This window comes from Notamacropus eugenii, chromosome 2 (assembly GCF_028372415.1).
Source record: "Notamacropus eugenii isolate mMacEug1 chromosome 2, mMacEug1.pri_v2, whole genome shotgun sequence".
Taxonomy (NCBI): Eukaryota; Metazoa; Chordata; class Mammalia; order Diprotodontia; family Macropodidae; genus Notamacropus; species Notamacropus eugenii.
The window spans coordinates 307557980-307575343 of NC_092873.1; the positions used below are offsets into that span (position 1 = coordinate 307557980).

The window sequence follows — 17364 nt, forward strand, 5'->3', positions numbered from 1 at the left end:
ACTGAGGAAAGGCGCGCGCGCGCACACACACACACGGAATCCTGTCCTAGGCAACCCCATCTGTTATTTCTATCAGAAACCAAGGGGAACATTTAATTATGAAAAAACCAACAAGTATATGGTGGAGTTTCCTTAAAGTCAGCACAAAAGACTTTTGAAACACCCTGTATATACTTTCTCATACATGCTGATTAGATGAGTGGGAGCTATGAAAGAACAGACTTCTAAACAATAGAATGTGCGCTCCCCGAGAGCACAGAGGAGAGACAGGTATGTTTGGGGCACAGTTCTGGAACTAAGGGGATGGGGACTTATCATGACCCCAGTGCCCACTACAGTGTCTGGCACAAAGTAGGTGCTTAATAAATATTTTTTGGGTTGGAAACACCTGGGCAGATGAGAGAGAGAGAGAGAAGCACATATACATACACACATATTTACGTGAAATATTTTCAGATGGGAGATATGGGATAGGGAAGGAGGAGGAACAAGACAGAGGGAGAAAAGTCACCTCCTCCTTTTCTGTCTAGGGTTTGCCTCATGACCAAAATGTCCAGTAATAGTGTTTGTTGTTCTCTCCATTCTGATTTCCTTCTTAGGCTCTGTGCTGTCTGGCAGCTTTCCCCTCCCCCCCTTCCCTTCCTCTGTTTCTCTTGTCACTGGGCCTTCTTTCCTTCTTTGGACTCTTTCTCCACATCCATTTCTTCTCCATATACTTTTCAAGTTGTCAGGGCCCCAAAGCAAATGAGCATTGATTTAATTTAATTGCCACCAATTAGGCAAATATGTTAAACATGCAAAAACCAAGGAAGGGAAATAGCAATCATCACCAGACAAAGTCTTCTGTTTAAAGATTTATCAATAAAGCAAGAATCTATTATATCTATTATTTATGAAGTGCTATCAGCTCCAATAGGAATGCATTCACACACTCACCCAGACTTATCCAGACAATTAATCATTTAGTCATTCAGTCACACATGCATGTGCAATCAATGGTTATTAGACAGGTGAGCTCCCATAGGAGATCCAAGCCCTCCCTTCCTGGTGCTGCAAAGCCTTCTATTAGTGGGATAGAGAACAGACCTGTTTGAGGCATAGCCCTGGAACTTTGGGAATAGTCCTTCCATGAGAACTGTGTATACTGAGACACTTTCTAACCAACTCTGGCAGTGGCCTGGATTGGTTTGACCACAGATGTGAGGTAGAAACACATTGAGCTAGGAGTTTTAAAAGTGACAGGACAGAGAGAAAAATGGCATTAGAGGATGCTGCAGAAGTCATGACTAGCTCCTACAGCTTGCTTTCACATGGATTTGTGGAAAATTTTAGGAATATTTTATTCCTTCCTCCTTTTTCTGATAGCTACTGTGATTCCAAGAGAATAGTTCAAGACTGCAGGTGACAAATTCCTTTACTCTTATCTGCTAGGAGGAGTCAGAGGCCTACAGAACCCATGATGTGCTTTTCTGTTCATCCAAGCAGCAATGTTCCATTTCAAAAAGCCCAGCCTGGTCCTTAGGTACTGGTAGCCACTCCTTGGATGGCTAGTGTCTATATGTAGAAGTAAGCACCCAAGATACACAGGAGGGCCTGCTAGCAGAAGTTCTTAGATCTGTTTTTCTAAAAAGAAAAGCAACTTTTAAGGGGTCAACAATCTACTTTAATTACATACACTAACAGAGAAAATACAAGCAGAGAAATAAAGACCAACACATAGGGCTTCTAACCGTCTGACTATAAGCAATACATACATCAGAGATCAATAGACAGATCCAATTGTCTGACTATACATATATACACCAAGCACCAACATCTGGGTTTTCAAAGGGAGTGGGGCACAGTTTCTCAGGGTATCACCTGGTACATGAACCTTCTTCCAAGTCCCCAAAGCAAAATCTTACCTGAGGCCTATTAATGGATAGGGAAGATCTTTAACTCTAGTTAACATTATACCATCCAAATATCATGAGTGAGAGCTATCCCTCTTCCTTCTATCCCAGCACCTATGGTGGTAAATATTAGGCAGGCCTTCTGATTTCATATTCTCACTTAGGAAGGTGAAGGGATGAAAAAAGGACTCCAAACATTTGGAGATGGAAAATGGTGGAAAATGTTATAATGCTTGTAGCTAGTATTTGTTTTTATCACACTTTTACTAATTTAATTAATTGAACTGTTTCTTTAACTGCAAAGTTGAGGCTGAGGTATTTTATCAACCACTGGCAGGAAGTAAGAGGAAACAGGAATTTTTCAGTGAACAGGGTACATGAACCAATGAGTTGTAGAGCCTTGGAGTATTATATGCCCCCCGCCCCCACAGTGAATTTGTAGGATGCAATCTTTTACTGTCAAATGCTCTCACAAGCCCATTCCATGGGATCCTTTCTATTCAACTGTTCTATTTGGCATTGGCTCAAAGATCCCTTTGATGAAATCCAATGCCTTCTCTCTTGGACTAAGTTTTTGCTAAGCCTGGGATAATCCCCAGCTTTTGTCTCCTCCTCCTTCCTGTGATGTTCCTTTTCTCCATTGGGCTTCCATCTGGGGCAGCTTCAAGCTGGGTGGGGTCCTTGGCTATGGTTGTTCTCAGCAGGGTGTCCTTTCTGTGGTCACCAGCCCTTTATCCATTTCCTGGCAACTCGGTAACTTGGTGATTTTCACAGAAAACTTTCACACAGGCAACACAACACATTCCCACAGTCGCTGTATTTCTGTTCAATATTTCATTTTCCAGCAGGAACTAAGAACATTCCCATAGTCTCTATGTTTCTTCTAACTTCCATAGAAATAAATCAGATCCAAAATTACACTCATGGCTTGCTTCCTTATGCCATTAATAAAGGTAGCTAGTTCAGTTATGTATTTAATCTATGCCTCCATGGATTTCAGTGGGAAAGGGAGGGACTGTAGCATCATGGAAAAAGTACTGGATTTAGAGTCATAGGACCTGAGTCCAAATCCTGGTTCATCTATGAGTCAGCAGTTGTTCTACTTCCCTGACCCTCTGTTTCCTTATCTGTAAAAATGAGGATATTGGACTACATGGCTTCTGAGGTCTCTTCCAATTCCAAACATATAAACCTATCATCCTGTTGAGGTTTAGGCATGCTGGGGCCCGGAAATTCAAGGGCAAGCAATGCAGATCCTGTCTCCAGTGAATCTGACTCAAATTTTCTTTCAGTCAGAGGTAGGGTTTATTTAAGAAACTACCCTATTATGACACTTGTATTGACAAGCTAGCCAGACTGAATCTGAGCACTGGCCAGACTCTTACGGAATCTGAATATTTGTGTCACTAATGAAAGCAGGCCAGATTCTTAAGGAATCTGAACTTTTTAATGGGGGGGGGGGGGCAAGATAGACCTTCTATACAGAAAGACTCAGAAGGATCTAGAAGTGGCTGAGTAGTCTGAGGTGCCTGGGAGAAGGACCTAGTACCCTAGGTCAATGCCAGTGGAAAAGGTCTGGATGGAATCAAGGAGTGGAGGTCTAGGGTGGGGCCAGGCACAGACAATGAGGGCCACAATGAAAGGGTATTAACTGGAAGGGTTGAATGCTCCCAGGCAAGTGCCAGGGACCTGGGCAACATAGGAAAATCCAGAGGCTTTTTCTTTTGGGGGTCCAGATCCCAAAGACATAGTCTTTTACTTTTTGGTGGTCATATCCCATCCCCATCAATCCCATCTCTGTCTGACAAATTACAACCTCTTTACCACATAGTAAATCATTCAAAGGACCTTTGGTTTCAGAGACAAGGACTTTTTTTTCTTACCCAGGATAGATCACAATCCTTTCACATTCTCTAGCCCTGTGTGACCATTATCCATGAACTTCCACAGTTCCTCCAGAGTTGGTCTATGCAGTGTGTTGCTGGCATTCCTTTAGGTCTGGGGACATTATGTGAACACCAAGGGACATCTGGATCTGCCCATCACTTGTGCCTGTTCTTGTTGATGATGAACTTTTCTGGTCTTAGTGAGGTTGTCTCGAGATAACAGATCTACAGTCTGTTGCCAGGCATCTGACAATGATTAGGAGCTCTATGACGGCAGGGGCTGTCTTTTGACTTTCTTGGTATCCCTAATACTTAGCACAATGCCTCCCATGCAAGAGACGTTTAGTCAGTACTTACTGACTGACTGCTCTCCATTGTTTACCAGTGTTCCTTTGGTGATACCATGGGGTTGGAATGTCACCATCAGAAGAGTCAAAGTTGTGGGGGATCCAAAGAGTACTAAATCACAACTCTAGAGTTGAAAAGGACCTCCGAGGCCATCTAATCCAACTTCTTCATTGTACAAATGAAAAAACTAAAGTCCAGGAGAGTTAAGAGACTTGCTTATGGTCTCACACTTAGATAATTCGTACAAAGGCAGGATTTGAACTCAGGTCATTTGACTCCAGAACCAGTACTCTTTCCCCTGTTCGTTGCTTCATGGTGGGCTAAAGAATATTGCCACTGAGGACCTACATGCAAGTCATGGCTTAACAGACAACATCAAAGAAATGTATGATCAGAAAAGAATGTGACTCAGTCAAATAGCAAGAGCATGGAATGATGGCTAGAGACTTATAGGTACCCAGGAGATGTAAATATACCTAGAGGAAGGCTTTCAGCACCATGGCTAGTTCTTCTGTGGCTCTGCCTCCACTGGGCCATTGTGAGTATGGCACTTATTCCATGACAGTGGTGGACACAGCACCTGACCTCAGACTGTCCATCTCATCTGGCACCTGCTTTTGACTGGGGATCCTATTTGTAATAAATAGTAATAACTACTGACATTCGCAGAGCCTTTTAAGGTGAGCAGAATCTGCTCACTTACATAACTTCCTCTGACCCTAAAAAGAAGTCAGTTAAGTTGGTACTGCAATTGTTATGATCTCCACTTTACAGCTGAAGAAGCTGAGTCACAAAGAGGCTAAGGAATGAGCATGGTCACACAGCTAGCCAATGTCAGAGCTCATTCTGCATCTTGGGTCCATTCCCTCTGTCAGGAGCTGGGTAACATTGTTCATAATTGGTCTTTTGGAATACTAGTTGGTCATTACATTGATCAGAGTTTCTAAGTGTTTCAAAGTTGTATATCTTCACAATATTATTGTTATATAAATTGTTCTGGTTCTTCTCACATCATTCTGTATCAGTTCATATAAGTCTTACCAACTTTCTCTGCAACCCTCTCTTTCATCCTATTTTACAGCACAGTAGCATTCCTTTACATCTACATGCCATCACTTTTTTACGTTTATATACCATTCCATAATTGATGGGCACCTCTTGTTTCCAGTTCTTTGCCAGTATAAAAAGTGTGACTATAAAAACATTTTTGTACATGTAAGTCCTTTTCCAGATATAGTATTTGGACCCATCTTTCTCCTGAAGCTAGCGAAAAGATGACTAGCGATATACATATGAGGTAGTGTCCCTTTCTTATGTAAACATTGTCTTTACTGAAAGGGACAGAAAAAAAGATATTTTGTGATAAACACAGAAAAAAAAATAGTTTGATGAGAGACACATACAGTTCTGAGAGGACCTGATAGAAAAGTAATCCCTCAGAAGCAAAATTACTGAAAGATGATAAAGATGATTGCAATTCATTGATTTCCAGAAGCTAATTTATATGTAATAGGTTGACTGACCCATGAAGTTCTCTTAGAAGCTTCATACAAAATTCAGAAAATAAAAACCCACACAGCTAAGATAGTCAACAAAACTAAAGAAACATAGCAGAAGCAGAAAATAATAGCTGCTTTGAACTGAGCCCACTTGAAACAAGCTATTATGAGACAACAGTTAATGTGAGGAGCTAATCTGAATGGAGGAAGACTGATGCTGGGAGCTGATTGGAGACAGGACAATCCCCTGCTGTTTGAAGCACTAACTGGGGAATAGGTCTTTCTAGTACCATTAACTATTGAGAGAGGGAAGGCTTGTCTATCTTGCCCTTCACTGAATTCTGTGGTTCAAGAGGGGAGAAACATCTCACTGCCCAGAGAGTTAATCTGATTAGCATTGCAGATGTAGAACAGATTTTCTTTGGAAGGGTAAAATGCTGCCCCAGCACCAAGCCAAGGGAGGCTTGGGAAGCTCTGCAGATCCCAGACTTAAGGTTGCTGTTTACTTTAACAAAAAAAAAAAAACAAAAAAAAAAGCTTAATGCTACATCAGCAACAGAGTGGAGAAGCCCAGAGAGAGGAGCAATACTGCCTGGCAGGTGACAAAGGGGACAGACTTCCTTAAAGAAACAAAGACATCAGGGGCTCTAGTCCAGAGATGTGAACCCAGACATATAGGCTTTTCTAAGTAAGTTTGTGCTCTCTCCTATGTGTCTTGGTGGTAGAGTGTGAACAGGTCTGTGGAAAAACTTATGATTATTACAGCTTTGCCTCCTATTTGTAAATGTGTCCCAAATAAAAGTTAATGGTGTTATTTTGACTGACTTGTTTAAATGGGAAGCATACCAGTGAGAACTGAGAAGCTACAGTTATGACTAGTCAAAATATGTTACCCTCAATACCAAGGCTACCCCCTAGGACACTAAAAGTGACTTAGAGCAATAGACTCAACCTTTTGAAGAACCACCCTAACCAACCATTGTGGGCATCCTAGAAAGACTCTAGAGAGAACTGGAAGTTGCTTGCACAACCCAAGGTGGAATAGGCCAGCCGTGATTCTCACATTTTGGGACTGTTGGATTCAGTACCTATTTATCCCCTTAGATCCTGAAGCTCTGGATATATCAGGCAGATGTAGAGAGAGTCCTACCCAGCACAGACCTAAAGTGTTATCTCTTCGGAGGAAGCAAGGTAGGGTAGTCAGGGAAGGGTGAATCCTCCCCAGAGGTTGTGCTTTCTGAGTTGGGTTAGAAAGATTAATATATACAATTTGAATAGGCAAAGAGGAAGAAGGGGAGTGGGGGGGGGGGGGGGAGATTCTAGTTTTGTTTTTGTAAATAAGCAGACTTGGTAAAGAGTTACTAACTGAGAGAAACAGAGATAAATAGCCAGCCAGAGACAGAGAGACAGAGATAGAGACAAATAGCCAGGCAGAGACAGAGACAGAGAAACAGAGACAAATAACCAGGCAGAGACAGAGACAAATAGCCAGGCAGAGACGGACAAAGGCAGAGATGAATAGCTAGCCAGACAGAGAGGCAAAAAGATGAAGGGAGGATTTGTTACCTACAGAAATCTTTTCAGGCTCTGCTTTTTATCCCTTCAGTTTCTCCCCTTTCCAGCCTCTCATACTCTCTTCTCATGCCAGGCCTTTTTGCCACAAGTTCCACAAATCAGAAAAAAATCACAACAATCTACCCTATGAAATTTACTTACAAGTATCCCAGTAGAGGGGGTGAGTGTCCTGGGTCCCATTCTCTTATCTCTGTACTCCAATCCAGGAAGCAAGGCTAGCCAGAGCCTGACAGTGGCTACCCTGAAGGGGTTAATAGGGAGTGTTTGTAGCAGCCCCTGTCACCTAGGAGAGGAGGGAGCTCAGAGGCAAAGCCCAGCAGGAATGATCCAGCCATCAAGTGTAGTATTGGGGGGTGGGTGAGGGGTAGAGGAGGGTTCACTTGACCAGTGCAGTGCCTAGGGGAGGAAAGAGAGCCAACTACCCCAACTCTTGCAGTGGTAGCAGGTCCTCAGGATGGTCTCAGCAACCAGAAGAGTGAGGTAGTTACCAGTTAACTAAGTGGAGAAGGGAGAGACAGAGGGAAGGTTCAGGAAGGAATTCAGGAATCCAGTGGGCTGGGGGAGGTGGGGTTGGAACTAGTTTTGCCATGGAGATGAATCCTGAAGAGTGAGCAAAATTGGAAGAATGGACTTCTGAGGGTGTGTGAAGAGAGGGAGAGATAGATAGAGAGGTCAGGATCAGCACAGGAGCAGCTTGGAAGGGAATTTCTCTTGGTCAGCCTGAGTCACAGGGCCCCAGGGATAGCCAAATTGAAGGAACACAGGGGAGGGAAAAGACCTCAGACTTGAACTGATAGATCAGGAGCCAAGGGAGAGGAAGCAGCATTAGGTTTGACCCATAGGTCAAGACTTGGAAGATGAGTGGAAGGTTACTTGCCACCAGCCCCTCCAGGTCCCAGCCCAGTGGCAGGACAATGTCTGGACTCCCAGATCCCCCAATACGCAGCATTCGACCCTTTAAGTCCAGTGAGCAGTACCTGGAGGCTATGAAAGAGGACCTGGCTGACTGGCTTAGGAATCTCTATGAACTGGATATTGACTCGGCCAACTTCCTGGAGATGCTGGAGACTGGCCAGCTGTTGTGCCAACATGCCAATGCAGTCACTCAAGCTGCGCAGGACTTCCTGACCCAATCTCCAGCTTTGGCCCAGAAAATTTGGCTGCCCAGATCTGGAGTCTGCTGCAATGGGGCAGCCCAGCCAGGTACCTTCCAGGCTCGGGACAATATCTCCAACTTCATCCAATGGTGCCGAAAGGAGATGGGCATCAAAGGTAAGCACCTCTTTAGGACCCACCCTGAGACAAGGCTTCTTTGGCGGCCAATATAGCACAGTGGGAAGAGCATGGGGCTGGTATCTGAGAGACTCTAGCTCAGCTGGAGCCAACTAGATGCCATAGTGGATCAAGTATTCAACTTATTAGAAAGAACTAAATTGCCAGGTTTTTTTTCTTTTTGACAATAGCTGAACTTATCAAGATTATTAATAATTACTAACTGTGTGATCCTGGGCAAGTCAATTTCTCGCAGTCTCAGTTTCCTCATCTATAAAAGGGGAATAATAATACTCTACCCTACCTATCTCAGTGGGTTGAGATGTGAAAAGTCTCTTGTAAAGCTCAAAGTAGTATACAGATGTCAGTATTATAGAAAGAGCACAAGACTGGTAGCTGAAAGTCTTGGTTTCTAGTAATTAACTAGCTATGTGACCATTGGTAAGATAGTTCATCTCTCTCTCTAAGGGCCTTAGTTCCTTTATCTCATAGGAAGCAATAAAACAAACATTGAAATGAATGACCAAGGTCATTCTGCCCTACCTGGCACCCACTGAATGTCACTGCCTCTTTCAAAAGTGTTAGTTGTTATGAACCCCTCACAGCCAATGTAGCCCATCCCCAAGAGGTCAGACCCCCAAGGCAGATTGTCTCCAGGGACTAAAGGACATTGCTGCTCCATTGGCCCCAGAAAAACCCACACAGAGCAATCAGGCTCCAATCCACAGGTCCCCATTCTCCTCTCGAGGCTCTGTCTGTGCCAAATCATAACAAATCACTCATATCTAATACCCACATCCCTCCTCATACTCCTGATGCCATTTCAGAAGTGGCAGATGAAGAAAATAAGCAAGTGTTTCCTGTACGCCCCTTGAAGGTGGGAGCTGTTCTTAGTTTCATCTCTGTAACCCTGGTGCTTAGCAGTGTCTCATGCATCTATTTGTCTGCCTCTATTTCTCTGTCTGCTTATTTGTCTATTTATCTATTTACCCTATCTGCCTATCTTTCTACCTCCCTATCTGTCCATCTGTCTGTCTGTTTATCCCTATCTTTCTCTATCCATTTATATATCTACTTATTCATTATTTATCTGTTCATCTTTATATCGGCTTTTTCATCCCTCCATTTAGTCATCTGTTTATTCATCTACTTCTTTGTTTATTCATTTATTTATTTTTCGAGGTGCTAGGTCTGTGATTTCATGGACATGGTGAACTCCCAGTGAGGAAACTTCCTTCACCAATCAGGAAGTTATGGGACTGTGGAAAGACAGATTCTCAAGTCAGAGGTTCCAGGTTCAAATCCTGCCCCTGATGTTCATTACCTATGTAACATTATGCAAGATACTTATCTCCCTGAGCCTCAGTTTCCTCTTCTGCAAAATGAAGGAGTTGGACCAGATGACCTCTGAGGCTCTTTCCAGGTCAACATCCATGATTCTATGATTCTATGATCTATGTATCTGTTATCTGGGGCACTGAGAGTTTAAGTGACTTGCCTAGGGTCACACAGCTAGTATACATCAGAGAGCTTGAATCTAAGCCTTCCTGACTAATGCCCAACTTTCCATCCACTATATCTTGGTGTCTTAAACACTTAATAGCATCTTTTAGGTGCCAGGATCAGACAGCTAGTAATTGTTTGAGGCAGGATTTGAACTCTTCTTGATGAGTTCAGCTCTTGTCAAAAAGAAAAAATTGACAAGTTAGTTCTTTCTAACAAGTTCAGATAAGTGGCTAAGTAGGTAGGTAGATAGGTAAAGGATACTAATAGCAAACAGTCATTTGTTTAATTGAATTGAAAAAAAATTGAGAATGTGAAAAGCTGGGATGAAGAGGGTACAATAAGAGGCTAATCCTTTTCTTGATATAGCCCTATAGCTACCCTTCTAATACCAATCTTTTAGGCAATCTGCTACTTCCTAATAAACTCCATCCTTTTCTGTCAAATGGACACCATTTTGTTCAGTCCTCTGCCTTCAGGCTGAACTAAATATTGTGCTGTTAGGGGATTTTTTTGGATGGGTGTGGGTTGGGGGGGTGGGGCACATGTATTACATCAATGTGGGGGAACACCCAGTGTAGAAATTCCCTTCACTGATGTAGATATATAATATATCTGAAATTTACAGTCTTAGGGAGTTGCCTGTGGCACTCTCTAAGGCTGCATGGTTTGCCCATGTTCACACAGCCAGGGTAGGTCAGAGACAAGACTTGAACCAGGTTTGCTTGACTCCAAGGTCAGGACTACATCCTAGGCTCTGTTCCCTCCCCGCCCAGGACATGACCCAAATGTCCAATGACCACTGAGATCTCTTTGAACTTTGAAATGGGCCTCAGTTTCCTCATCTGTAAAATAGATCACCCAAGATAAAGATGTAAACATGATGTCTCAAGTCTCTCCCAAACCTAACCCTCCCCTGACAGTCTGACAACAGTCACCCCAGGAATCTCTCCTTTTCCCAGAAGGGTCACCCAGAAGGGAAGGGAAAAGGAGGAAGAAGCTGGTACCCCAGATGATCACCCCCATTCTCCCTTCCTCTCTGGCCCGCAGAGGTGCTGATGTTTGAGACAGAGGACCTGGTGCTTAGGAAGAATGAAAAACATGTGGTCTTGTGCCTACTGGAGCTGGGACGGCGAGCCTGGAGGTTTGGGGTAGCAGCTCCCACCCTGGTGCATCTGGAGGAGGAGATTGAGGAGGAGCTGAGGCAGGAGCTGGCCCTGCCCCCACCTGATCCTCCTCCAGTAGTTCCCCCAGCCCGTCAAGACTGCCATTTCAAAAACTTGGACCAAATGGTGAGGGATGCAGGAGAAGGAGAAAGGGAAGCAAGTGGCTCTTCAATCCTTCCCTGACCTTCCCTCCCTGCCACTGGTCCCCTCATCACATGACTACCATGGGAGGAGGTGCCAGTGTCCAGAGTTGTGACAGCTCTTGGGGTGACTGATCTCTCCAGCTTCCCAGAACCAGAAAGGCAGGAGCTCTGGGATCTAGTCTCTAATTCTGTCACTGCCTTGTTGTGTGAGTGTGACCTCAGGCAAATAATTTCCCCTCCCTAGACTCTATCTGTGAAAATGAAGGCTTTCTAAAGTCCATTAGACATTTTATCCTCTAATTTATCCTGTTTCCCTGGAGCACTTGGTAATGAATGCTCCCTACTCCCTCCTGCTCCCAACCTAGGTCCCAGCTGATCTCTTGAGTAAGCCTACCAGAGAGATATAGAGGACTCTGAAGTCCTCCTCCTTTCTCAGCCATGCATATGTGTGTGCGCGCGTGTGTGTGCATGTGCGTGTGCATGTGCGTGTGCGTGTGCGTGTGCATGTGTGTGTGTGTGAGAGAGAGAGAGAGAGAGAGAGAGAGAATGTGATGGAGATCAAGTTTAGAGAAGTGCTCCAGTCCTCCGAAACCTCACCTCCTGTCTTCCTTGGCAGGTGCAGAACCTGGTGAGTCACTGCACCTGCCCTGTACAGTTCTCCATGATCAAGATTTCTGAAGGAAAATACCGAGTGGGGGATTCCAACACACTCATCTTTGTCAGGGTGAGTTCCTGACTGAGGGCTGATGGGAGTTGGGGTGAGGGTGAGTGGGATGGCCTCAAAACCTCTCTCTGCTTCTCCTAGTGAGGAGACTTCTTCAACCAAGGTTGGAAGGTACTTTGTCATAGATTCATACCACTTCTCCTAGGCTGTGATGGGAGGGGGTAGAGAAGAGAGGGAGTTTCCTGAGGTAGAAAGTAAGGCTGAGTGGTTGTTCTTTTAGATTCCTGGAGAGTGGGGCAACTGGGGGCAATTAGTACAGGTACACTAAGGAGAAGAGGAATCACTTTCCCGAGTATCTTGGGGGGAGAGATTGAGCAATACTTCTGCCAGGGAGTCAGGAGCCTCTCAGATAATTCCTGAAGACTCATGACCTAACTGCGAAAGTTATGAAGCCCCTCCAACCATGTGGCACCTGGATCAAAATGTCCACAGGAAGAGTGCTGACCAGCCCTGCCCATTTGAAGAGAGGCTGAGCTTAGGGATACAGGGAGGATGGCATTGACCTCCCACTCCCTTGCTCAACTCACCTTCATGCCCAGGGCAGAGGAGGGAAAGATTCAAGTGGTAACAGGTGAGCCTGGATTCATGCTTCCTGCTGGTATAGATAAATAGATAGATAGACAGACAGATAGAGAGATAGATGGATGGATAGATGTGAATATATATAGATATATACAACATACACATATGTATTATGCATATATAAACACACATGTATACATGTATTAAATGTGTATACATCAATGTGTGCACACAGATATATATGTATGTATGTATATGTATGTATATATGGAATGCATGTGTTTATGGAACATAACCCTTACACGCACTGAGCCCAAGGGCAAAGTTGGAAGGGCAGATACACCAATAGGAACTCCTGATATACACTCCGTGTGTGTATGTGTGTATGTGTGTGCAAGTGGCAGAGACACGTGAGTCCCTTTGTAATGAGGAAGAGATATGTTGATAATCAGGGGTCTGAGCCACAATTCATATTTTATGTGAGGGTATATGTTCAAGGTCACGGCAGTGTTGTATTGTGGGATGAACACTGGTTTTGTAGACAGTGGTATTCTGTTAAAATCCTGAATATTTTCTAGCTGTAAAACCTTGAGGAAATCACTTTACCATCTGAAACCTCAGTTTTCTAATCTGTAAAATGAGGGGGTTGTACTGGATGATCTCCGAGGTCCTTTCTGGTTCTAAATATGTAAATGAGGGAATTGAGGCTCAGAAGGGGTTAATGACATTGCCCGAGGCCACTAAGCCAGTCAATGTCAGCCTGGCCTCAAACCCAGGGCTCCCCCTGGACTCCAAGGCCAACGTCTTTTCCTTTAGCCCATCCTACCTAGGCCTGGGGTTAAGGAAGGGGCCACAAGTGAAAGTGGCAGCAGCTGCCCCAGGGCAGGATCCCAAGAAGACTAGGTCAAGACAAAGCCAATAGAGGTCAGAAAACTAGGTTGGAGAAAGCTAGGGACCAGCCATTCCTTTATGCCTGTGTTTTCTCATTAAAGATTCACAAAACACTTATTAAGTGCCTACTATGTGTCAGGAATTGCACCAGGCAATGGTAAAACAAAGGAAGAAAATGAAACAGCCCTTACCCTCAAGGAGTTTACACCCTACTGGGGTGGGGGGATGACACTTATACAGAGAAATAAATATAGGATGTAAGCAAAACAAATGCCAAGTGAGTGTATCCCTAATAACTGGGGGAGGGGAGCATTGGGAAAGGCATCATTGGAGATGATGCTTGAACTAGATATCAGGGGCTTCCCTAGTACAAGAGGCAGGGGTGAGAAGAGAAGGCAGAAAGGCAACAGCATCAGGCACAGCCTGTGCAAAGGCACTAAGACAGGAGGAAGATTGTCGTGAATGGAAAGGAAAAGGGAAGTAGGTCAGTTAAGGCAGAACCTAGAGGGCTTGGTAAGCAATATGTAACCAGCCTGGAAATATAGGTTGGATTGAGATTGTGAAGGGCTTTAAATGTTAGACAGAGGACTTTGTGGTTTATCCTAGAGGCAACAGGGAGCCACTGAACATTTTTGAGTGAGGGAATCCCACAGTCAGAATGGTGTTTTAGGAATATCAGTATGGCAGCAGTGTGGAGGATGGACTGGATAAAGAAAGATAACTGAGGAAGCTCTTGTAAGAGGAGAGGGAAGAAGTGATGAGAACCTAAATTTGGGCAGTTGTAGCACAGAGTGGAAAAAAGAGATCGGATGCAAGATGGTGTAAAGGAAAAGCTGGTAAGATCTGGCAACTGACCTGGGCAGTTGCAATGATGGTGGAATCCTCAGCAGAAATAGGGAAGGAGGGAGAAGGGGAAAGGAGTAAAAGCTGAGCCATAAGTTCAAGGAAGCCTTTTACCACAGGCTGAAAGGCAGACCCTCAGAGAAGGTTGTCCCTTCTTGAGTCTTGACACAGCAACTGTAAAATTTGGAAACCATAAATGCCATTTATATGGCATTTACAAATTGATTTTTACGTCCACCATCTCGTTACTAAGGCCTTGGTGAGGCAGATCCTATGGGTATTATCACTCCTGACTTACAGGTCAGAAAACAGGCTCAAAGAGGTCAGGTGACTTGTAAGCAAAGTCATAAGGCTTGTTAAGATGTGGGATTTGAAATCAAATTCAGCATTCTTTCCACTGAACCAAATTGCCCCTTCATGAGAGCCAAAGAGATCTTGAACAAATGCACAATCAAGTTTCAGCAAAGAGTGGGAATTAAGGATGGAGTTTACAATACCTACCACTATGTGAAATGCTGAAAAATAGCCACTGACCTCAAGAATGGGTATATCCATGGAAGTTCACCCAACAGAGCCTACAGAGGAAAGAGGGAGTCCTGGAACTGTATTCATTGATCTCTTCCAGACTAGATTATCCCTTCACAAATCCACATTGTAATATGCATCCAAGGCTAACGTGGAAATATATTTTGTAAGACTTCATATGTATATGGAGTATATAGTATTTCTTGCCTTCTCAGTGAGTAGGGAAAAGAGTGGAGAGAAAAATTTGGAGCTGAAAATAAAAAAAAGACGTGCATATACATGAAAAGCAAGCTGGGAGGTCATGTGTTGAGATATCCCTTAGTGGGAGGTATTCCATGGTAGCATAGTTCAAGGCAACACCCCAAGCCAAGTCTGGGTGGATAGTGGTGCTCAGAAGCAGCCAGGTGACACAGTGGAGAGAGTGCTAGATCTGGAATTAGGAAGATCTGAATTCATATCCAGCCTTGTACACTTATTAGTTGTGTGATCTAAATCACTTAGCCTCTGTTTCAGTTTCCTTAGCTGTAAATGAGGAAACTGTAAGTAATAGAATACCACCTACCCTCCGAGGTTGTTGTGATGATAAAATGAGGTATTATATTTATAAAGTGCTTTGCAAATTTTAAAGTGCTCTATAAGTGGTTGGTGGGGATGGTGGTCAGTCATTTCAGTCATGTCCAACTCTTTGTGACCCCATCTGGGGTTTTCTTGGCAGAGATACTGGAATGATTTGTGATTTCCTTCTCTAGCTCATTTTACAGATGAGGAAACTGAGGCAACAGGGTTAAGTGACTTGCCCAGGGTCACAAAGCACTAACAGTATCTGAGGTCAGATTTCAACTCAGGTCTTCCTGACTCCAGGTCTGGCACTCTATCCACTGTGTCACCTAGCTGCCCATATAAATGGTAGCTATTATTATTATTTACTCCTCTTTTCCTACCTGGAGTATTCTCTCCCAAAAACATGTTGAAAGAAAAGTGGATTGAAAGACATACATAGACATGTGTTGTAGGGTGAGAGGTCATACCTGTTGGGATGTCCCTTAGCATGAGCCCAGGTACTCTGGGGTAGCACAGTGTTAAAGGCAAAGTCCTGATCCAAGTGTTGGTGGGACATTGGTCCTCTCATCCCTCTCTCCTCTAACCTTACCTTTATCCCCGGCAGATCTTGAGAAATCATGTGATGGTCCGAGTAGGGGGTGGCTGGGACACACTAGGCCATTACCTGGATAAACACGACCCCTGCCGATGTACCTCTCTATGTGAGTCTCTAAGGTCATTCGTCTACCTAAGGTCATTCCCTTTGTAGTGGATGGAAGGGATAGAGGAGGGGAAGGGATAGGGTTCTGGGACATGAAGCGGGACTAATTCCCAAGTTTTGAGGAGGTAGTGGGGGCTTATAGATCCTTTACTGAGAAAAAGAGAGAACAGCTCCTAAAGAACGGTCCAGGTCAAAAGAGGTCGGAGGCCTGACTGGGAGTCATCATTTCAGGCGGTTGAGAGTTTTGAAGATACACCAGAAGTAAATGGGAAGCTGGTAGTGCGAGTAGTTGAAATGCCAAGAGTCACCACCAGACGGCATCCGAACACTTGGATAGATGAGATGAAAGCACTTAAATGGCTTTTTGGGTCTCTACAGTGTGGGAAGTGGGATAGGTAATGGAAGGGAGATGATGGGGTGAAGGAGGGGAAGTTGGGCAATATCATCAGTTGCTGAGCCCTTTTTCTCCCTCTCTGCTTCCCTACTCCTGGGGGGAATTATCTGGCAGCTCACAAGATGGGTAGCCCCCAGAAGCCGCAGATTCCCCCAGTACAGCATGAAGTGAGAGTCCAAGGGGATTCTGCACAACCTCAGCCCATTCTGACCATCAGCCGCTCTCAGAGCCCTCTGCCCCCAGTGGATTGGAAGACGTACACATCCTCAAGCCGCAAGCTGCGACCTCCCACCTCCTGCTCACCAAGACCTCCCGAAAGGTGGGGATCAGGTGGGGGGTCTCCAGGACAGACAGCTGCACATCAGAGGTATGGAGGGAGACAGGAGATATCCCTTTCTCCCTTGGCACCCTCCATTCTCAGGACAACTCCCTACTTCTCCGCACTCTCCCTTTCACCTTACCGTTTCCTTTTATATCCCTATCCTGGACACTTGGGTTTTTTGTTTTTTGTTTTTGCCTTTTTCCTGACATCACCCCCTTCTGCTCATCATCATTGAACATGATATGTTGGTGCTACAAGAGAGTCTTAGAAGTCATCTAATCCAGCTTCCTCAACTTAAAGATGAGGTGGTTGACCGACTCAACTTATCCGTAGAGTCAGGCTTAGATTCCAGGTCTCTGACATTTGCCCTAGCGCTGTTGACCAACATTCAACTCATTTGATTTCCTTGGGGAGAGTCAGAAAGCCAGACCTACCTAGCCTTCTAACTCTTTCCCTTCCCAATGAGGAAAGGAATGGAAGTGAGGGGGTGTGAGAATATTGAGACTAGAGAAGTGGAAGGAGAGACAACTATCATATTCCCATCAATGGGGGAAGGTGGAGATTAGTCAATTTCTACCCCATGGGATGAAATCAGAGC

At 44.4% G+C, this 17364-nt stretch overlaps 1 protein-coding gene across 1 annotated transcript in view; it reads left to right on the forward strand.

The window, feature by feature from the left end:
• MMP28 (matrix metallopeptidase 28) overlaps positions 1-17364 on the forward strand; it is a 52658-nt gene that overhangs the window by 33156 nt on the left and 2138 nt on the right. The window contains exons 8-11 of the mRNA XM_072644907.1: positions 11026-11267; positions 11901-12008; positions 15955-16051; positions 16559-16811. Of these exons, the coding sequence (XP_072501008.1) occupies positions 11026-11267; positions 11901-12008; positions 15955-16051; positions 16559-16811 (700 nt within the window). The remainder of the gene's footprint in view (positions 1-11025; positions 11268-11900; positions 12009-15954; positions 16052-16558; positions 16812-17364) is intronic.